Source organism: Eublepharis macularius, chromosome 9 (genome assembly GCF_028583425.1).
Source record: "Eublepharis macularius isolate TG4126 chromosome 9, MPM_Emac_v1.0, whole genome shotgun sequence".
NCBI classification, from domain to species: domain Eukaryota; kingdom Metazoa; phylum Chordata; class Lepidosauria; order Squamata; family Eublepharidae; genus Eublepharis; species Eublepharis macularius.
The window spans coordinates 26,390,521-26,407,225 of NC_072798.1; the positions used below are offsets into that span (position 1 = coordinate 26,390,521).

A 16,705-nucleotide genomic window follows, 5' to 3' on the forward strand; every position below is an offset into this window, starting at 1 on the left:
CTAGTGTCAAGACTAATCTTCTCTGAGCAGCATTATGATGAGTTGTTAGATGCAGGAGGGAAAAATCAATTTTAGATGAGGCCACTGATAGAATCAAATTGGTATTGCAAGCAAACAAGGAGAACAAACTTTATTTACTCTGAGTTAGGGTGATCCAGGTTATTACGCTGGTGTCAGAGCGTTTGATGCTCCATCATGAAGACATGTCTCAAGCAAAAATCTTAATAGCTTTCCTGCAGTGCTTGCAGAGGGAGAACAAAATGGTTCATTCTTTCCATGTTCTGATTTTTGTCATTTATTGTTTATTTAGGTGGGGAGATTGAAAGTGGAACATTAAGGAGTTACTCATATTTAGAGACTGATGCAAAGCCTGCTGTGCTGAAGTGAAATTCATGCTAATTCATATTGTGTTCAGATCTAGTTCGTCTTGAAATGGGAATATTAGATTTAAGACCTAAGACACATGACAAGAAGCTGTTGGTCAGCAACTGAGCAAAACCAATGTGCACTACACAGCTGGTCAAATTGCAACTTTGGGGGCATGAAAAGGCATGAAAAATGTATGATAGGAGAAATTTCGTATCTAAGAAAGGTGCCGGAACTCCGTTCCACCGCGTTCCCACTGAAAAAAAGCCCTGACTATATTGAAAAGACAGATAATTAACATAGCCATCCAATTTGTTTTCTGATTGACTGGAATGTTTCAGATTGTAGCACATTGCATTCAGTGATCCATGGGCACAATAATTGTGGATCATCTTCATGTCCCCCTCTCTCCATCAGTCCTTTTCAAATTGAAGAAGTTTGATTGGTGGGGCCTTGGAACCTGCATGGACTAAGAATCACTCTAAATGTTACTTCTTTTAGGAGTTCGCCACAGAGCCAACCCATGCTCCACACAGCCACACATCAGCTCTTTTATATAAGCTCAGGTTATATAAAAAATGGAGAGCTCAAATGGACTCAGAAAGTTGCCGCTAGGGGAGGTAGAGCTCCTGCCTTTTTCTCAAGCTTTTTTCCCTGTGCAAAAACAGTGTGTGTGTGGGGGGAGGGGCCGCATGCCACACATGCACACAATACCTCCCGTGGAGGAGCAGAAATTGGGTGAGTTATGAAAAATCAATATGGACTTCACATCTGGCAGCAGAAAGTTTAATTAACTGATTCCAAATTCTGATTTTGTTGCTTTAAAACATGAGATTGTTACTGAAGCAGATAAAGAACAGTTCTGATTAAAATTCTGTCTCCTGAAATACTACATTATTTAACAGAAATGTTTCCAATCTTTTTACCACATTATTAAATCTGCTCTTGACAGGTAACCAATAGTAATATGAATTAGTTAATATGAATTAGTTTTAATGCAGACAGTGGTTGCCCTGTCCATCCATGTTTTCGAGCCATACAGGTCCAGTGCAAATATAACTCTGGGTCCCTGGCAAAGTGAAGCTACAAATTGGAAGCCAGCTTCAGAAATTATATTCCCTCCTCCCTGGAGCAAATTTCCCCCACACCTTTCAGTTACATCTCAAAAGATGGTTACAACAGTTAACACTAACCAGGTCTCTGCTTAACCAGCCACTACAAACCTTGTCCTCAAATTCCAGAACTTTACTTAGCACTGATACAGCTTTGAGACCAAAGCATAGTTAAGAGCAACACCTGAAATGAGGGGGAATTGCTGCCAAATATGAGAAAGGATATACCATTTCCAATTATAGTTTCTAATGTGCAAGCTATAGTTTGAGTGTTGTCGTTCTAAACCCAGTTACACCCTTCTAATCCCATCAAAGTCAACAGAATTAGAAGTGCGTAAATCTGTTTAAGATGACAATTAGGCACAATGGGGGTATGTAAATAAGTTGGTTAAATCTTTAGCCTTTTTCACCCAATAAAGAATTATTTCAAACACCATCCAACATAGCATGTATCCCCATTTCCTATCAGCAGTACAATAATTGCTTTTGGGTATCAGGACACTATAACATTTTTTAAGTATATCTTTAGGCATACACACATACACACACACTTCCTCCCCACAAATCCCAGCTACCATCTTAAAGAATGCTCCGCCAGGTGTTTGGTGATTGAAGGGGGCGGTGCCATGTCGGCCTCCCAACTTTGGGGTGGGGAAGGTTCTCCCCACCACTGCACCTTGTTAATTTGTTTTATTATTTGTATATTGATTTTAGTTTTTGTTTTTATCGATTTTAACTGTTCACCGCCCAGAGCCCCTGGGGATGGGCGGTATATAAATTAAATAAATCAATCAATAAATCAATAAATCAATAAATCTTTGATGAAGCTTTTAATTTTCTGGATGAAAATATGTAGCAAAGGATGAAAAAAGATGTGTTAGAACTTGTCTCCTTACCAAGACCATCACAATACAACCCCGGGGAAGAGTGCCAGTGAGCAGTGAAACGGTGTGTGCAGGTGGGAGGAGAAGACTGTCTAAACAGAATAACCATATTTCTACAGGAAGATAAGCAAACCAATTAGAAGGCTTGCCGTCCAGTAATTACTAGGGAATCCCGTATTATAAAACGGAAGCTGATGCTTTGTTACATAACAAACAGCCATCCTTGTAATTGAATATGAATAATGAGCCAGATGCAGGAACAAGATTCTATTAAACTGTTATCGCAAGCAGCCACATCCTGCATTGATTAATGACTCAGTATGTGTCACTGAGGAAAGGGACTTCATTTTTAGGTGTTGTCATCAACCGCATTGCCAGAACAGCTGACCTCCTCCTTTGATTTCTACCATGATTGTGACAATTAATTATCCTGGTACTTTCTCCAGTAATGATATATTGTTTTTCTCACTGGCCTTCTAAGGGTTTTAGGCTTGTAAGATCTCGTCCAATATGAAATTAATAGCAATCTTCTCTGTCGTGATAAGGGCATTTGCCCATAAGGAATGGTCTGAATGCACATGACAGGCAACCTTGCAGAAATGAAGCCCATCTAGGTCTGGTCAGGGCTTGGATGTGAGACCAGAACTCCCATATATACCATCTTTTGTTCCATAATGGCAGAAACGTGGGTCATAAATGTAATATATAATAAAAGCATCATTTATACTCGTATTAATTGCTGAAGGTAGAACATATTTTTTAGCACCCTGTCTACCTGTGGACACTAGCCAGGGAAGAAAGTGACGATGGGCAGTATCCAACATTATGTTAGACTTCCAGTGGAGGAACAGCCACTTGAACTGGAGGACAGCTTCAAACTTTTCTTAGTGTAATGCTAGTCCAATCTTGGCATTCAGAAGCCACAAAGAAGTCTTAGGTGAGAATAACAGAAATGCTTGCATATCCCCTGTGTCTCTCATGAGCAACAGCAAAACTGCAAACTGGGAAGTCTTCAATAAACCACCATTTATTGTGAGATCTGTGCCTGGCACTTGAACAAACCATTATTTGCCTCTGAGTTACAAGCACATTATAATCCTCAATCAGAGTCTTGGTTTGTAAGCAAGAAACAATTTGTTACCATTTTCAGATATCACTAATGTTTGCTAAATTTGTTCATATCTGACAACAAACTGTGGTTTATTAAAAATGTCTTGGTGTGCAATTCTGATGCTACATATGAAGGGAGAGAATGAGTGTGCAAGCCTCAGGATTTCATTGCTGCCACAAACAATTTTTTTTGACATCTGAATGCAGACAGCTGATATAATATCTCTCAGGCACTGCTTAACCTCCCACATGAGGAACAAGTCTCACTGATTCTGAAAAAAAAATTGTATTATTGGTTAATGTGGCTGTTATGCACCACTAAACATCACGGCCTTTTGATGCTTTGTTTGTTTACAGGTTAACAAAATCATAAAGATCAGAACTGCTGGAATCACCGATGACAAACAAACTTTCAATAGAAAAAAGGATATGCAAATATTGATTTGGGGTTTTTTTAATGTTAGATGCTGGATTCATCAATATGTTAGCTGTACTTTGGAGAAAAGCCTCTGCCAAACTGGGACTTCTCTAGGGTCCAATCATGGTGCATCCACACAGGGCCGGCGTGCCCATGGAGGCCAGGTAGGCGGTGGCCTCGGGCGCGAGGGCACTGGAGGGGCGCTGGAGGACGTGTCAGGGGCGGAGGTGCGTGCAGCAAAGCTGGCATGACTGGGCTGCAGCTACTGCTACAGCCAGCCAGCCCCGTGCTGCCACCGCCGCCGCCACACACCCCAGCCGGGCTCAGCCTCCGTGCGTCGCCCCAGCAGTGGCTCGCAGCTTCTGCACCCAGCTGGGGCGCGTGGCGGCGGCGGCAGCACAGAGCTGGCTGGCTGGCTGCAGCAGCAGCTGCAACCAGCCATGGCAGCTCCGCTGCATGCTCCTCTGCCCCCACACGCCCCGGCCGGTCACAGAAACCATGAGCCACTGCTGGGGGGCGTGCGGAGCAGCCTCCGCGCGCTGCCCCAGCAGCGGCTCGCGGCTTCTGCGCCCAGCTGGGGCATGTGGCAGCGGCAGTGGCATGGGGCTGGCTGGCTGCAGCTACTGCTGCAGCCAGCCACACCAGCTCTGCTGCGCGCTCCTCCGCCCCCACATGCCCCAGCCGGGTGCAGAAGCTGCAAGCAGCTGCTGGGGCAGCGTGCGGAGCATGGAGAAGCTTTCGCACGCCGCCCCATCCATCTTGCGCTGCGTGATGACGTGACGTCATCACACAGTCAGAGGTGTGCGCATGCACAGCGCGCACACGCGGCCACAGGCACCAGAAACTCTGGCACTGGCCCTGCATCCACATTCAGCACTCAAGCTATTGAAGGACTTTACAGTTTGAAATTCCCTGCAGCTCATGCAGCGGTCTGTTCTGCTTCTGTTTGATATCATCTTTCAGCCCAGAGAAATATCTAATACCAAGCAGCCTTTCAAGTACTAAAGCAACTCTTTTCACCACATTTCATCTGTTTTCTGGCTTAGTGTTATATAGGAATAAAAGTGGTTAATTGTGCGTGTAAAGGTCCTGTTTATCCTGGCATGCCTGAAAGATTCCAGATATTTCCTTACATTTCTATACATTCATCTTTGCACTGCTGCTAAAAAGACATCAATGCTAGAGTTACCAGCAAGCAGTTCTGGGAACGGCAGAGAAAACCTTCAGTACATTCTGCTACAAGAGTCATACATTTCAAACTGCTTCTGGTACCAAAAGCAGAATGTGCCTCTGTCAACATGGTGCATCTTAGGTTGTGATGTGGCTTCTGTGCTTTAGTAGGCTTACCAAGTTTTGCCAGGGGTGGGAAATCCCCTGCCCCCAGCTCCCATTTCCCGTAACTGCTCCAGTGGCCACTGGGAGAGAATTTTTTTTAAAAAAAAAATCATGGTTGCTTAATGGTGAAACATTGCGTCTGGGAAAAATCTGGAAGTGATGACTGTCCCTTCTAGGAATTGCCAGAAACTTGACAGTTTTACCATAGATTTTCCAGCATTTCATAGAAAGGTGTGATGTCACTTCCAGGTTTTCCCAGAAGTGACGTCTGCCATTGCCCAACAGCACCCCCCATGTCCTTGTCCCCCCAGCCTCCCACAAGTTGCCATCTGCTGGCTAGCTTCCTATGTTATGGCCTGAAATACAAACCTACTTTCTGCTCCTCCCCAACAAATCTCCCTATCCAGGAAACATGGGATTTATTTACTTGTCTCTTTAGAACAAGAAAACCAGGCCTTCTTGGCAACTAGTTGGTTATCAAGCCAACTAGCTAAAGTCTATGGGTTTCTGGAGATAAACACTATGAGAAGTCACATTAAAAACATTTATAACAATTATCCATTTTAACTTACAAGCTTCCCGGAGCTTTTCCTTGTCATAATGCAGCCCCTCATAATCTTGTAAACTAATTCTGTTCACTCTGACCCGCAGGCGTTCTGGAATTGAGTGGGGACTGCAAGGAAAGACAAGAGATCTGTCAGGAAATAATGCAGGGTCAAAGCTAACAGAGGAATCCAAAGGAGAGATCCACCCCATCCCCCAGAATTAGCAGGAATGAGAGAGAAGCCTGAGCAAAACCAAACCAAAGCCCCAGTGGCCCTGAGCTGCCACTCTCAAAAGACAAGCTTTATGCAAATCAACAGCTCGCCTTTTGATTCCACTGAACGGAATGCCCTTGAAAACTAGATGGGTCAAAAAGCCCATTTGTCTATTATAAAGTCTGAAATTTAAGCACTTTTGCTTCCATTATGAATTCTAATTATTATGACCCAATAATTTGATTATTATACTCCATTTCCAGCACTCAAAAATCCAAGATGCCCCACTTGGACTTATTTCTCTGTTGCTAACTCACTCCTTCTTTGATTAAGACAAACCTGTGTTTCACTTGGCAAATAAACAGCATCCCCTCAATTCAAGAGCAGTAGGAAATACTAAGGATCTCCTGTTGGTTCAGTACATTCAGAATGGTTCATGCCATTCCAAAATCAATCAAACACATCTTTAGCTTTTGTGCTGTCATTGTGCTGTGGGAAGTATGCACCTCCTAGATTGTCTTTAAAGTAGCCAAGTTAATGTGTTTTGTCCACACGCTAACAGCCAGGTGTGAATGACTGCCAGAACCGCAACAGCATATCAGTAGATACAGTCTTAGAATTCAATTTCTACTTTAACAATCAGTTTAATAAGGAAGACAAAGTTACCCAGAAAAAGGAACCCAAAAGGCAGGGAAAAATTTGGGCGAATCTACACGTAAAATAGTTTAATAATAATTCCATCCCCCATTTTACTCTGAGAACTATAGTTCTATGAGTAAGACAAAAGAAGACAATATATTCTGTACACACAAACATATGCAAGATAAATGCACACAGAACAGGAAAACTGGCTCCACCCCCAGTTCACAATCTGAAAGATTGTGTGTAAGAAGGGATGGAGCCAACCTGCTTGTTCATAAACAGGCATGGGCCCATCATAACTTATATTCTCACATTTATATGTGTTGGCTTCTCCTTGCATATGTCATGTCTATAGGAATACAGATTTCTTAACATCCTCACCAAATTACACTTCTTAAGATTCTCTGAGGAAGTCAAGCAGCTAAACTATCTTTCTCTAAAACCAATATAAAGACGCCTACAGGCATACACAACAAACAAACAAAAACACAGATTTTTGGCACTGTGGGATGAATCTAGTTTTAAATCTAGTTTCCTTCTGGCTCATCTCCTCCATTTTTTAAAAAAAATTATATGCTTATTCCACCCTTCCTCCAAGTAGTTCAGGGAACACATGATTTACCCTATCACATCACATAAAATAGGATAAGCAGATAGAAAGTGACTGGTCCACATTCATAAAAGAAGTGACATGCTAAGTTTCAACCCAAGTCTCCACCTCATAGTACATCTCAAAGCACTATGCCATACACATCTGTGAATGACAACTATACCTCCTCCACAGTACCCCCTGACTTCCTTGCTAGTTTGGTTGTTCTCTTTTTGACTCTGATAAACTGTTCACCTTTTCAGAACAATCCTCCAGGATGAAAGGGGAAGGCAGTTCATAATGTTGAAATTTCCCAGCCAATTACTCTTCTGCACAGCCCTTTCTGCTTCAAGCTCACCAAACTATTCTTCTCCCACCCAGGTTAGTCCACAGAATGTATATGTGTGGCAGCAGCTAGTGAGAATGATTTCCAAAGAGGAATGGCTCCTGTTTTTATGTATATCTAGACTTAGATACATGTAACTATTTTAATTTGGGAAATGGATATAGCCTACAAATCAGGCTTAGCAGTAGAGATGGGCTCAAACCGAAATACGAACCAAAATTCATCATGAACCATGCTGATCTGTGGTTTGCAAACCGGCAGTTCATCACAGCCCATTTCTGATGAACCGCCATGAACTTTAGGCTGGTTCATTTGGTTCATCTTTTGGTTCGTCACTGCAGACAGCCTGGCACCAATCAATCAGTTTCCTAGGCAACAAGGGATGGACTTCCTACAGACCTTCTGCTGGCCCAGAAGTGACCTTCTGCTAACCTGGAAGTGACGATTTGCTGACCTGGATGTGATGTTTTCATGAACCAAATGAGCTGGTTTGCGAACCGGGGCAGGTTTGTGAAAGTTCGTAGTTTGTAGTTCATGAAATGTGACAAACCACGAACTGCACAGTTCAGTTTTTTTCCGGTTCATGCCTATCTCTACTTAGCAGTCTTTCTTTCATAGAATTCAATATGACTCATGAGAAGGCAAAGACATAACTCTAAACTGCATTCTACAGCCAAGCTCAGCGAGAGGGCACTGCAGTGTCAAAAAGTAAACTTTCTCTGTTAATTTGCCATTATGCTTTAGCTTTAAAAAAAACCTCAGCTGACCTTACAAGCCACATTGTTGTTGACCTTCTTGCAATAAAGTCTACTGAGAATGCAATTAAGAAAATTTTCTAAGAGAGTTTCTATTATACTTTTGTGGCCTGCTGTAAACAGGTATGACATCGCTGGACTGCTTTTTTATGAAAGGGGAGAGAGCTTGCAAGCAGCACATAAGGAAGGGGGAAATGACAGCAAGTAATGAACTCTGCAATTACAGGTTAAGTCTGTGGTGGGGGAAAAGTATAATTTTTCAGTTCAATGCCAAGCTTTTCTTTATCTAGAACACAAACCATTTCCAAGTCAAAGAAGATTTGCCTGTGTATATATGCATGTGCATATACACGTGTGCATATACACATGTGCATATACATAGAGACAAAGAGTATGTGCTCTAATTATCTTGGGGAAACAATTACAGATTTTGCAATATTCCAGCAGCTGTGTTGTCCAGGTGCCCTCAGATGCCCAAAACTGTCTGTATTCAAGGCAAGCTGTCATAATTTATCTAAGAGGCTGCTGCACCCATAACTTCCCGTTCAGCTTCAGGCGACAGCTGTCTTCCTTAATTGGCATTTGGAGAGCTCATCTAACCAAGTATATCTACCTGCGGGTTTTTTTGCAGGTAGAGACTTAGAACACAAGCAGGTGGAAGAGAAGACAGAAAATGAATTAAAACAGATCATGCAATTTGATTTGTCCCCTTGTTCACACACCATTTCTTTTTGATATTCAAGAAGTGGTGGAATTCAAGAAGTGGTGGAATGAGAAATTAAGATCATCATGATGCTATTGTATTATTGCCTTTGACAGTTCCAACAGTGTCAAACTAAAAACTGGCAAGGCTTTAATATTTTTAAATATGGGATAGTTTTAAAATTTTTACTTGTGATAACCTATTGCTGTTTTCTTTATGTGTTTGTTCATGTGGTTTTATGTGGTCTGTTATGTATTCTTGAACTGATTTTGCATCATCCTTGGGAATTTAATGGAAAAGCAGTCAGTGGAAATGATACAAATCCCATTTTGGGAAAGGAACAGAGGACAAAGTTGTTTCAGTCTAACAGTGCAAGCCTAAACAGAGTTATATCCTTCTAAGCCCATTGATTACTACAGATTGCACTTTAGAAAGATGAGTATTTAATGATCTAGACTGTGCTTGAAGAGAATAAACATAGTCCAGTACCCCAAAGAGTCAGAAACTAAAAGACTGACATTTGTGAAATCAAGAGGCACACAATGAGAAGCAACAGCACTCCCAGTGTTGCGGCTACCTGGGCATGCAAGGAGGAAGTCAACAAAACCAAAACGGAGGGTTTGAATGCTGCCTAGACCAGCTGAATGACTAGTTGTTATTGATACCCAAGAAAAAGGCCAGGGTAAACTAGCAGATCATTGCAAACACAAGCCTCAGTTTAATAGTAACATGTATTTAGGGGAAAGATGGCTGAAATAATATTCAACAAACCATCTTGACAGCATCTGGCATCCAAAGATTTACAAACAAAGAATGAGGAGGTGAGGAGAAAAAAACCCCACAAACTCAATCTGAACGAACAAAGGTCAAGTTAAAAACCTTTAAAATATATTAAAAAGAAATGTTTTTATACAGTGTATACCGTACTCAATTTAAAAACAGGTCCTCCTGAATAGCAGACTGCACACATGTGCTTAAAATAGGTATAACATACTTCAAATATAGTTGTTGATACTGTCAGATGATCAACACTAAACCAGACCATACGTGTTTCAGCCCCAGGGCCTTCCTCAGTGGTCAGTCATACAATTTTTGTAATAAGCAATCAAACCTACACATCCAGAAACTAATATGTAAAAAAACGCTCCTGATGTTCTTATCTGTTATAACATGCGGTATGATACAGATTATTGCAGCAGGCCATAGATAACTTCACATGCTGACAGCACTCACACAGAGCTCTTCATTTGGTGTTATAATCCTGGTCCTTGTTTCTGGATCTTTTCAGGGCTTTTTTTCAGTGGGATCATGGTGGAATGGAGTTCCGGCACCTCTTGAAAATACTTGGCAATAGTGCATGAAAATAATATTATTTCAAAGAATCCCATGTGTTTCTTCCTCATTTCCTTCTTGAGAGTTCCGCCACCTCTTTCCCCAGAAAAAAAATCCCCCTGTGTATCATCAGTCTGTAGTTGCAATCAAATGGCCCCTTCACAACCTCAGCAAATTGCTTTATTAATATGTGGGAAATTCATGGGCTAATTCTGTATTTCATCGGTAATAAAATACTGGAAAATACTGCTACCCAGTTTCTCCTTAAAAGATCAGTTAATTTTTAAAAAAAGATTTTGCAGTTAGTTGTCCTAAATTATTTCCACCAGCAACTAGAGCATCATTTTGGGTCCATTTAATTATCTTCAAATGTTTCAGCTTGGAATGAATTTGCCTGAAAATGATTTACTTGCTTTACAGTTTCAAATAAATAAATAGTTGCACAACACACACATCTATTAAAAAGTAACAATATATACAGATCTTGGGTATTTCATAGGGGATATCATTGGATTAGTGTTTGCTTTGGATATATTTCTATTTTTTCCTGGTACTGTAACATTGGTTGCATCTGCTGTGCAGTTGGTGATCAGCCCTGAACTGTGTATCTTCCAATACAAAAGTTGGTTTTCATGATGAGCTAGAATAACTTAGACAAGAAACTTTACCTTGAACCACAGCCTGAAGAAGTCCTCCCCCCTACCTTCACGCTTAGCCTGCCACACAGTACATGCTAAATCATGTACTATCAACTATGTAATTGTACAAGTGTTTCTGTTCCATTTGTTTCCCACATTGGTGGTACTCTACAACAGTGATTTGTGTGACGCAGTGCTAATGATCCTGAACGCCACTGGAATTCTAGATTGTATGCCAAAAACCATGGTCAACAGTTAAATTGTCAAAACAGCAGAATGACAGATTTTCAGCTGCTCTTTTATTTCCCTCAATGACTTTCAACCAGCATGAGTCCTAGATGTATGTACTCTAGCAGTCAACATCAGAAACTGATGAACAAAATGAAACTTGGTGCACATAACTCTAAAAATGGTCCCACACAAGTACATTTGTTTCAAAGCCAGACACACCTGTCTAGCTCCCCAAACTCAGACACCCTCTACACTAGTTATTTTCTTTCTAAATAACAGGTATATAGGACCCCAGTTCAAATCAGGACACTCATCAAGGATGGAGGGTTAATCCTTTTTGGACATACCATTTTCCTTACCTGAAATGGCTTCATGGAATTCCAATTTGCCCCTTTGGGAGAAATGTACAGGCATTCTTTATGTTGCCTGGATGTTTTCCTTGTAGAGTAAGGTTTTAGGTAGGTAGGCATGTTGATCTGCATTAGAACAGCAGGATATGAATCCAGTGGCACCTTAAACACCAACCAGATTCTCAGTGTATAAGCTTTCAAGAGTCAGAACTCTGAAGAAGGGAGCTCTAGCTCATGAAAATTTATACCCTGAAAATCTTGTTGGTGTCTAAGGAGCTGCTGGACTCAAATCCTGATGTAGACCAGGGAGAGCTCTACGGGTAGAAATTGGTTGGGTCAAGGGGCTAGGATTAACCACTCCTTTTACCTAGCCTGTGGTCCTGATCAAAATCAGTATCCTATACATGCTTTAGAGTTCTGGACAGTGAATTAGGGAGCCTAGGTTACTTTCTGATGGCGATCTCCTGCTTCTGGGCCATGGACTCCTTTTGCTGTTCACTGGAGGAGTGGGAGCTAAATGGGGGTAGGGAAGAAGCTGGCATCAAGTGATGCCACAATGCCAGTTCTAGGTAAGTATCTGGAAGTGACATTGCAGAATTGAGTGACACTCTAGGAATTTCATAAATGTCTATGGTAAAAACTACAGAGATTTGGGAAATCCCTAGAGCGTTAGACGGTGCTGTGATGTCACTTCCAGGTATGTACCTGAAAGTGACATTGTGGTATTGTTCAACATCAGTTTACTGTGTCTACCTTCACAAGCACCTAGCAGTTGCCAGCCAAGGGCTGGAAACCCTACACAGAACTCTCAGTGCCCTCAAACAATACCATTTGAACAATGTCCTAGACACAAATTTCATTCAGACTACTGAGTGAATGACAAGTAGGGATGTGCGTTTCGGCATTCAGAATGCCGAAAGAATGCCGAAACAAAAGTGTTTCGGCTTCTTTCGGGGAATGCCGAAACGTTTCGGGGAATGCCGAAACGTTTCGGGTAGCCGAAAGAAAAAAGCCGAAACGTTTCGGGATTCTTTCGGCTTTCCTATGGGAAAATGCCTCCGTCTTCCAGGACGCCTGGAGGAGGCATTTTCCCACCGAATAAGCCCAAAATTGGTGGGGACCTTCCTCTAACCCTTCTCTAACAACCACCCAAGTTTCAGACAGATTGGACTTTGGGGGGCCATGTTATGGCCCCCCAAAGCAGGTCCCCCCATCCTCCCATAAGAAAGCGAAGGAGCAGCATATTGTTAGCATGCTGCTGCTGATCTTTCTTCATTATTTCCTATGGGGAAAAAATGAAGAGGCACGCTTCCTTTGCCAGGGGTGGCATTTTGCATGCAAAATGCCCCCCAGCCCTCAGGGGCCCTTCTCCCACCCCTCCTCCCACCCCCCACCAAGGCTCAGCCTGCTCCCACTTGGGGGGGGCATTTCATGGCCTCCCCAAGTAGGTGCTCTAATCTCTACCACTGACAGCTGGGGGAGGCTTGTGTTGCCAGGGGTGGCATTTTGCATGCAAAATGCCCCCCAACCCTCTGGGGCCCTTCTCCCACCCCTCCTCCCACCCCCCACCAAGGCTCAGCCTGCTCCCACTTGGGGGGGCATTTCATGGCCTCCCCAAGTAGGTGCTCTGCTCTCATCTCTACCACTGACAGCTGGGGGAGGCTTGTGTTGCCAGGGGTGGCATTTTGCATGCAAAATGCCCCCCAGCCCTCTGGGGCCCTTCTCCCACCCTTCCTCCCACCCCCCACCAAGGCTCAGACTGCTCCCACTTGGGGGGGCCATTTCATGGCATCCCCAAGTAGGTCCTCTCAGCCCCTAAAGTCCACCCCTTACAGCCCCACACAAACCCAATTCCCCCCCAGCTGCCACACACAGACCCAAATCCCCACATTAGCCCCTCACAGACCCAAATCCACCCCCACCTGCCCTACACCCATAACCCCAGGAACAGGCTGGCAAAGGCCAGCCCTCTCCCTTTGTTCCCTATGCTGGGAACTTCTAAACTCTCTTTCCCTAGGCAATTCTGCACAGCCCAGGGGTGCCACAATGGTGGGCACACTTCTGAGTGCCAGCTGGTCCCTGTGAAAGAGCACCTGAACCACAGACACCCTCCCTCAAATTCCCCCACCACCTACAGAGATGGCTGGCCAGCCAGCCCCATTGTTCCCTATGATGGGAACCAACTGCACAACAAAGAATAAAACAAGAACAACACAAAATAAAGTTTTAATTTTTTTTTTCTCCCTTCCAAAGTACAAGTAGGCAAAGCATTATGACACATTACACCAGCAGTCCCCCACACAGAAAAATAACACAACTCACTTAACATCAGAGAATCACAAAGCATGATACCTGTCAAAAACACTTTATTTCTTGAACAGCTTTTGGTTACACAGCAGGGGGGAACACCAAAGGGCATGGCAGCACTATCTTACACAAAAATAACACAACTCACTTAACATCAGAGAATCACAAAAACACAATTCCTGGCAAAAACACTTTATTTCTTGAACAGCTTTAGGTTACACAGCAGGGGGGAACACCAAAGGGCATGGCAGCACTATCTTACACAAAAATAACACAACTCACTTAACATCAGAGAATCACAAAAGCACAATTCCTGTCAAAAACACTTTATTTCTTGAACAGCTTTAGGCTACACAGCAGGGGGGGGACACCAAAGGGCATGGAAGCAGTATCTTACACAAAAATAACACAACTCACTTCACATTAAAGAATCACCCCAAAAAATAGCTGTCAAAAGCACTTTATTTCTGTAACTGCTTTAGGTTACACAGTAGGAAGGCACCGCAGAGCAGGAAAGCAGTGTACTACGCAAAAATAACACAACTCACTTCACATCAGAGAATCACACAAACACAATTGCTGTCAAAAACGGTGAAGTGGGTTGTATTATTTTTTGTAGTACATTGCTATCATGCCCTGTTGTGCCCTCCTACTGTGTAACCTAAAGCTGTTCAAGAAATAAAGTGTTTTTGCCAGGAATTGTGTTTTTGTGATTCTCTGATGTTAAGTGAGTTGTGTTATTTTTGTGTAAGATAGTGCTGCCATGCCCTTTGGTGTTCCCCCCTGCTGTGTAACCTAAAGCTGTTCAAGAAATAAAGTGTTTTTGACAGGAATTGTGTTTTGTGATTCTCTGATGTTAAGTGAGTTGTGTTATTTTTGTGTAAGATAGTGCTGCCATGCCTTTTGGTGTTCCCCCCTGCTGTGTAACCTAAAGCTGTTCAAGAAATAAAGTGTTTTTGACAGGAATCATGCTTTGTGATTCTCTGATGTTAAGTGAGTTGTGTTATTTTTGTGTAAGATAGTGCTGCCATGCCCTTTGGTGTTCCCCCCTGCTGTGTAACCTAAAGCTGTTCAAGAAATAAAGTGTTTTTGACAGGAATCATGCTTTGTGATTCTCTGATGTTAAGTGAGTTTTGTTTTAATTTTTCTGTGTGGGGGACTGCTGGTGTAATGTGTCATAATGCTTTGCCTACTTGTACTTTGGAAGGGAGAAAATAATTTTTTTAAAACTTTATTTTGTGTTGTTCTTGTTTTATTCTTTGTTGTGCAGTTGGTTCCCATCATAGGGAACAATGGGGCTGGCTGGCCAGCCATCTCTGTAGGTGGTGGGGGAATTTGAGGGAGGGTGTCTGTGGTTCAGGTGCTCTTTCACAGGGACCAGCTGGCACTCAGAAGTGTGCCCACCATTGTGGCACCCCTGGGCTGTGCAGAATTGCCCAGGGAAAGAGAGTTTAGAAGTTCCCAGCATAGGGAACAAAGGGAGAGGGCTGGCCTTTGCCAGCCTGTTCCTGGGGTTATGGGTGTAGGGCAGGTGGGGGTGGATTTGGGTCTGTGAGGGGCTAATGTGGGGATTTGGGTCTGTGTGTGGCAGCTGGGGGGGAATTGGGTTTGTGTGGGGCTGTAAGGGGTGGACTTTAGGGGCTGAGAGGACCTACTTGGGGATGCCATGAAATGCCCCCCCCAAGTGGGAGCAGTCTGAGCCTTGGTGGGGGGTGGGAGGAAGGGTGGGAGAAGGGCCCCAGAGGGCTGGGGGGCATTTTGCATGCAAAATGCCACCCCTGGCAACACAAGCCTCCCCCAGCTGTCAGTGGTAGAGATGAGAGCAGAGCACCTACTTGGGGAGGCCATGAAATGCCCCCCCAAGTGGGAGCAGGCTGAGCCTTGGTGGGGGGTGGGAGGAGGGGTGGGAGAAGGGCCCCAGAGGGTTGGGGGGCATTTTGCATGCAAAATGCCACCCCTGGCAACACAAGCCTCCCCCAGCTGTCAGTGGTAGAGATTAGAGCACCTACTTGGGGAGGCCATGAAATGCCCCCCCCAAGTGGGAGCAGGCTGAGCCTTGGTGGGGGGTGGGAGGAGGGGTGGGAGAAGGGCCCCTGAGGGCTTGGGGGCATTTTGCATGCAAAATGCCACCCCTGGCAACACAAGCCTCCCCCAGCTGTCAGTGGTAGAGATTAGAGCACCTACTTGGGGAGGCCATGAAATGGCCCCCCCAAGTGGGAGCAGGCTGAGCCTTGGTGGGGGGTGGGAGGAGGGGTGGGAGAAGGGCCCCTGAGGGTGAGGGGGCATTTTGTATGCAAAATGCCACCCCTGGCAAAGGAAGCCTGCTTCTTCATTTTTTCCCCATAGGAAATAATGAAGAAAGATCAGCAGCAGCATGCTAACAATATGCTGCTCCTTCGCTTTCTTATGGGAGGATGGGGGGACCTGCTTTGGGGGGCCATAACATGGCCCCCCAAAGTCCAATCTGTCTGAAACTTGGGTGGTTGTTAGAGAAGGGTTAGAGGAAGGTCCCCACCAATTTTGGGCTTATTCGGTGGGAAAATGCCTCCTCCAGGCGTCCTGGAAGACGGAGGCATTTTCCCATAGAAAAAAGCCGAAAGAATGCCGAAATAATGCCGAAAGAATCCCGAAAGTCGAAAGCCGAAAGAGATTCTTGTTTCGGCTTTCGGCTTTAACGATAGAGAATCTTCTTTCGGCTTTCTACTTTCGGCTATAGCCGAAAATTTTTGGCTTGCACACCCCTAATGACAAGCCATTCTGTAATCATAATTATGTAATCATAATTGATGATGATGATAGATTAATATACTGCCCTTCAGGACAACTTAA

At 43.8% G+C, this 16,705-nt stretch overlaps 1 protein-coding gene across 2 annotated transcripts in view; it reads right to left on the bottom strand.

The window, feature by feature from the left end:
• DGKI (diacylglycerol kinase iota) overlaps positions 1 to 16,705 on the bottom strand; it is a 335,998-nt gene that overhangs the window by 87,468 nt on the left and 231,825 nt on the right. The window contains exons 14-15 of one of the 2 annotated variants that reach the window (XM_054988624.1): positions 5,778 to 5,898; positions 4,531 to 4,550 (exon numbers count right to left, since the gene is read on the bottom strand). In XM_054988624.1, the coding sequence (XP_054844599.1) occupies positions 4,531 to 4,550; positions 5,778 to 5,898 (141 nt within the window). The remainder of the gene's footprint in view (positions 1 to 4,530; positions 4,551 to 5,777; positions 5,899 to 16,705) is intronic. The other variant, XM_054988623.1, reaches the window with a different exon arrangement.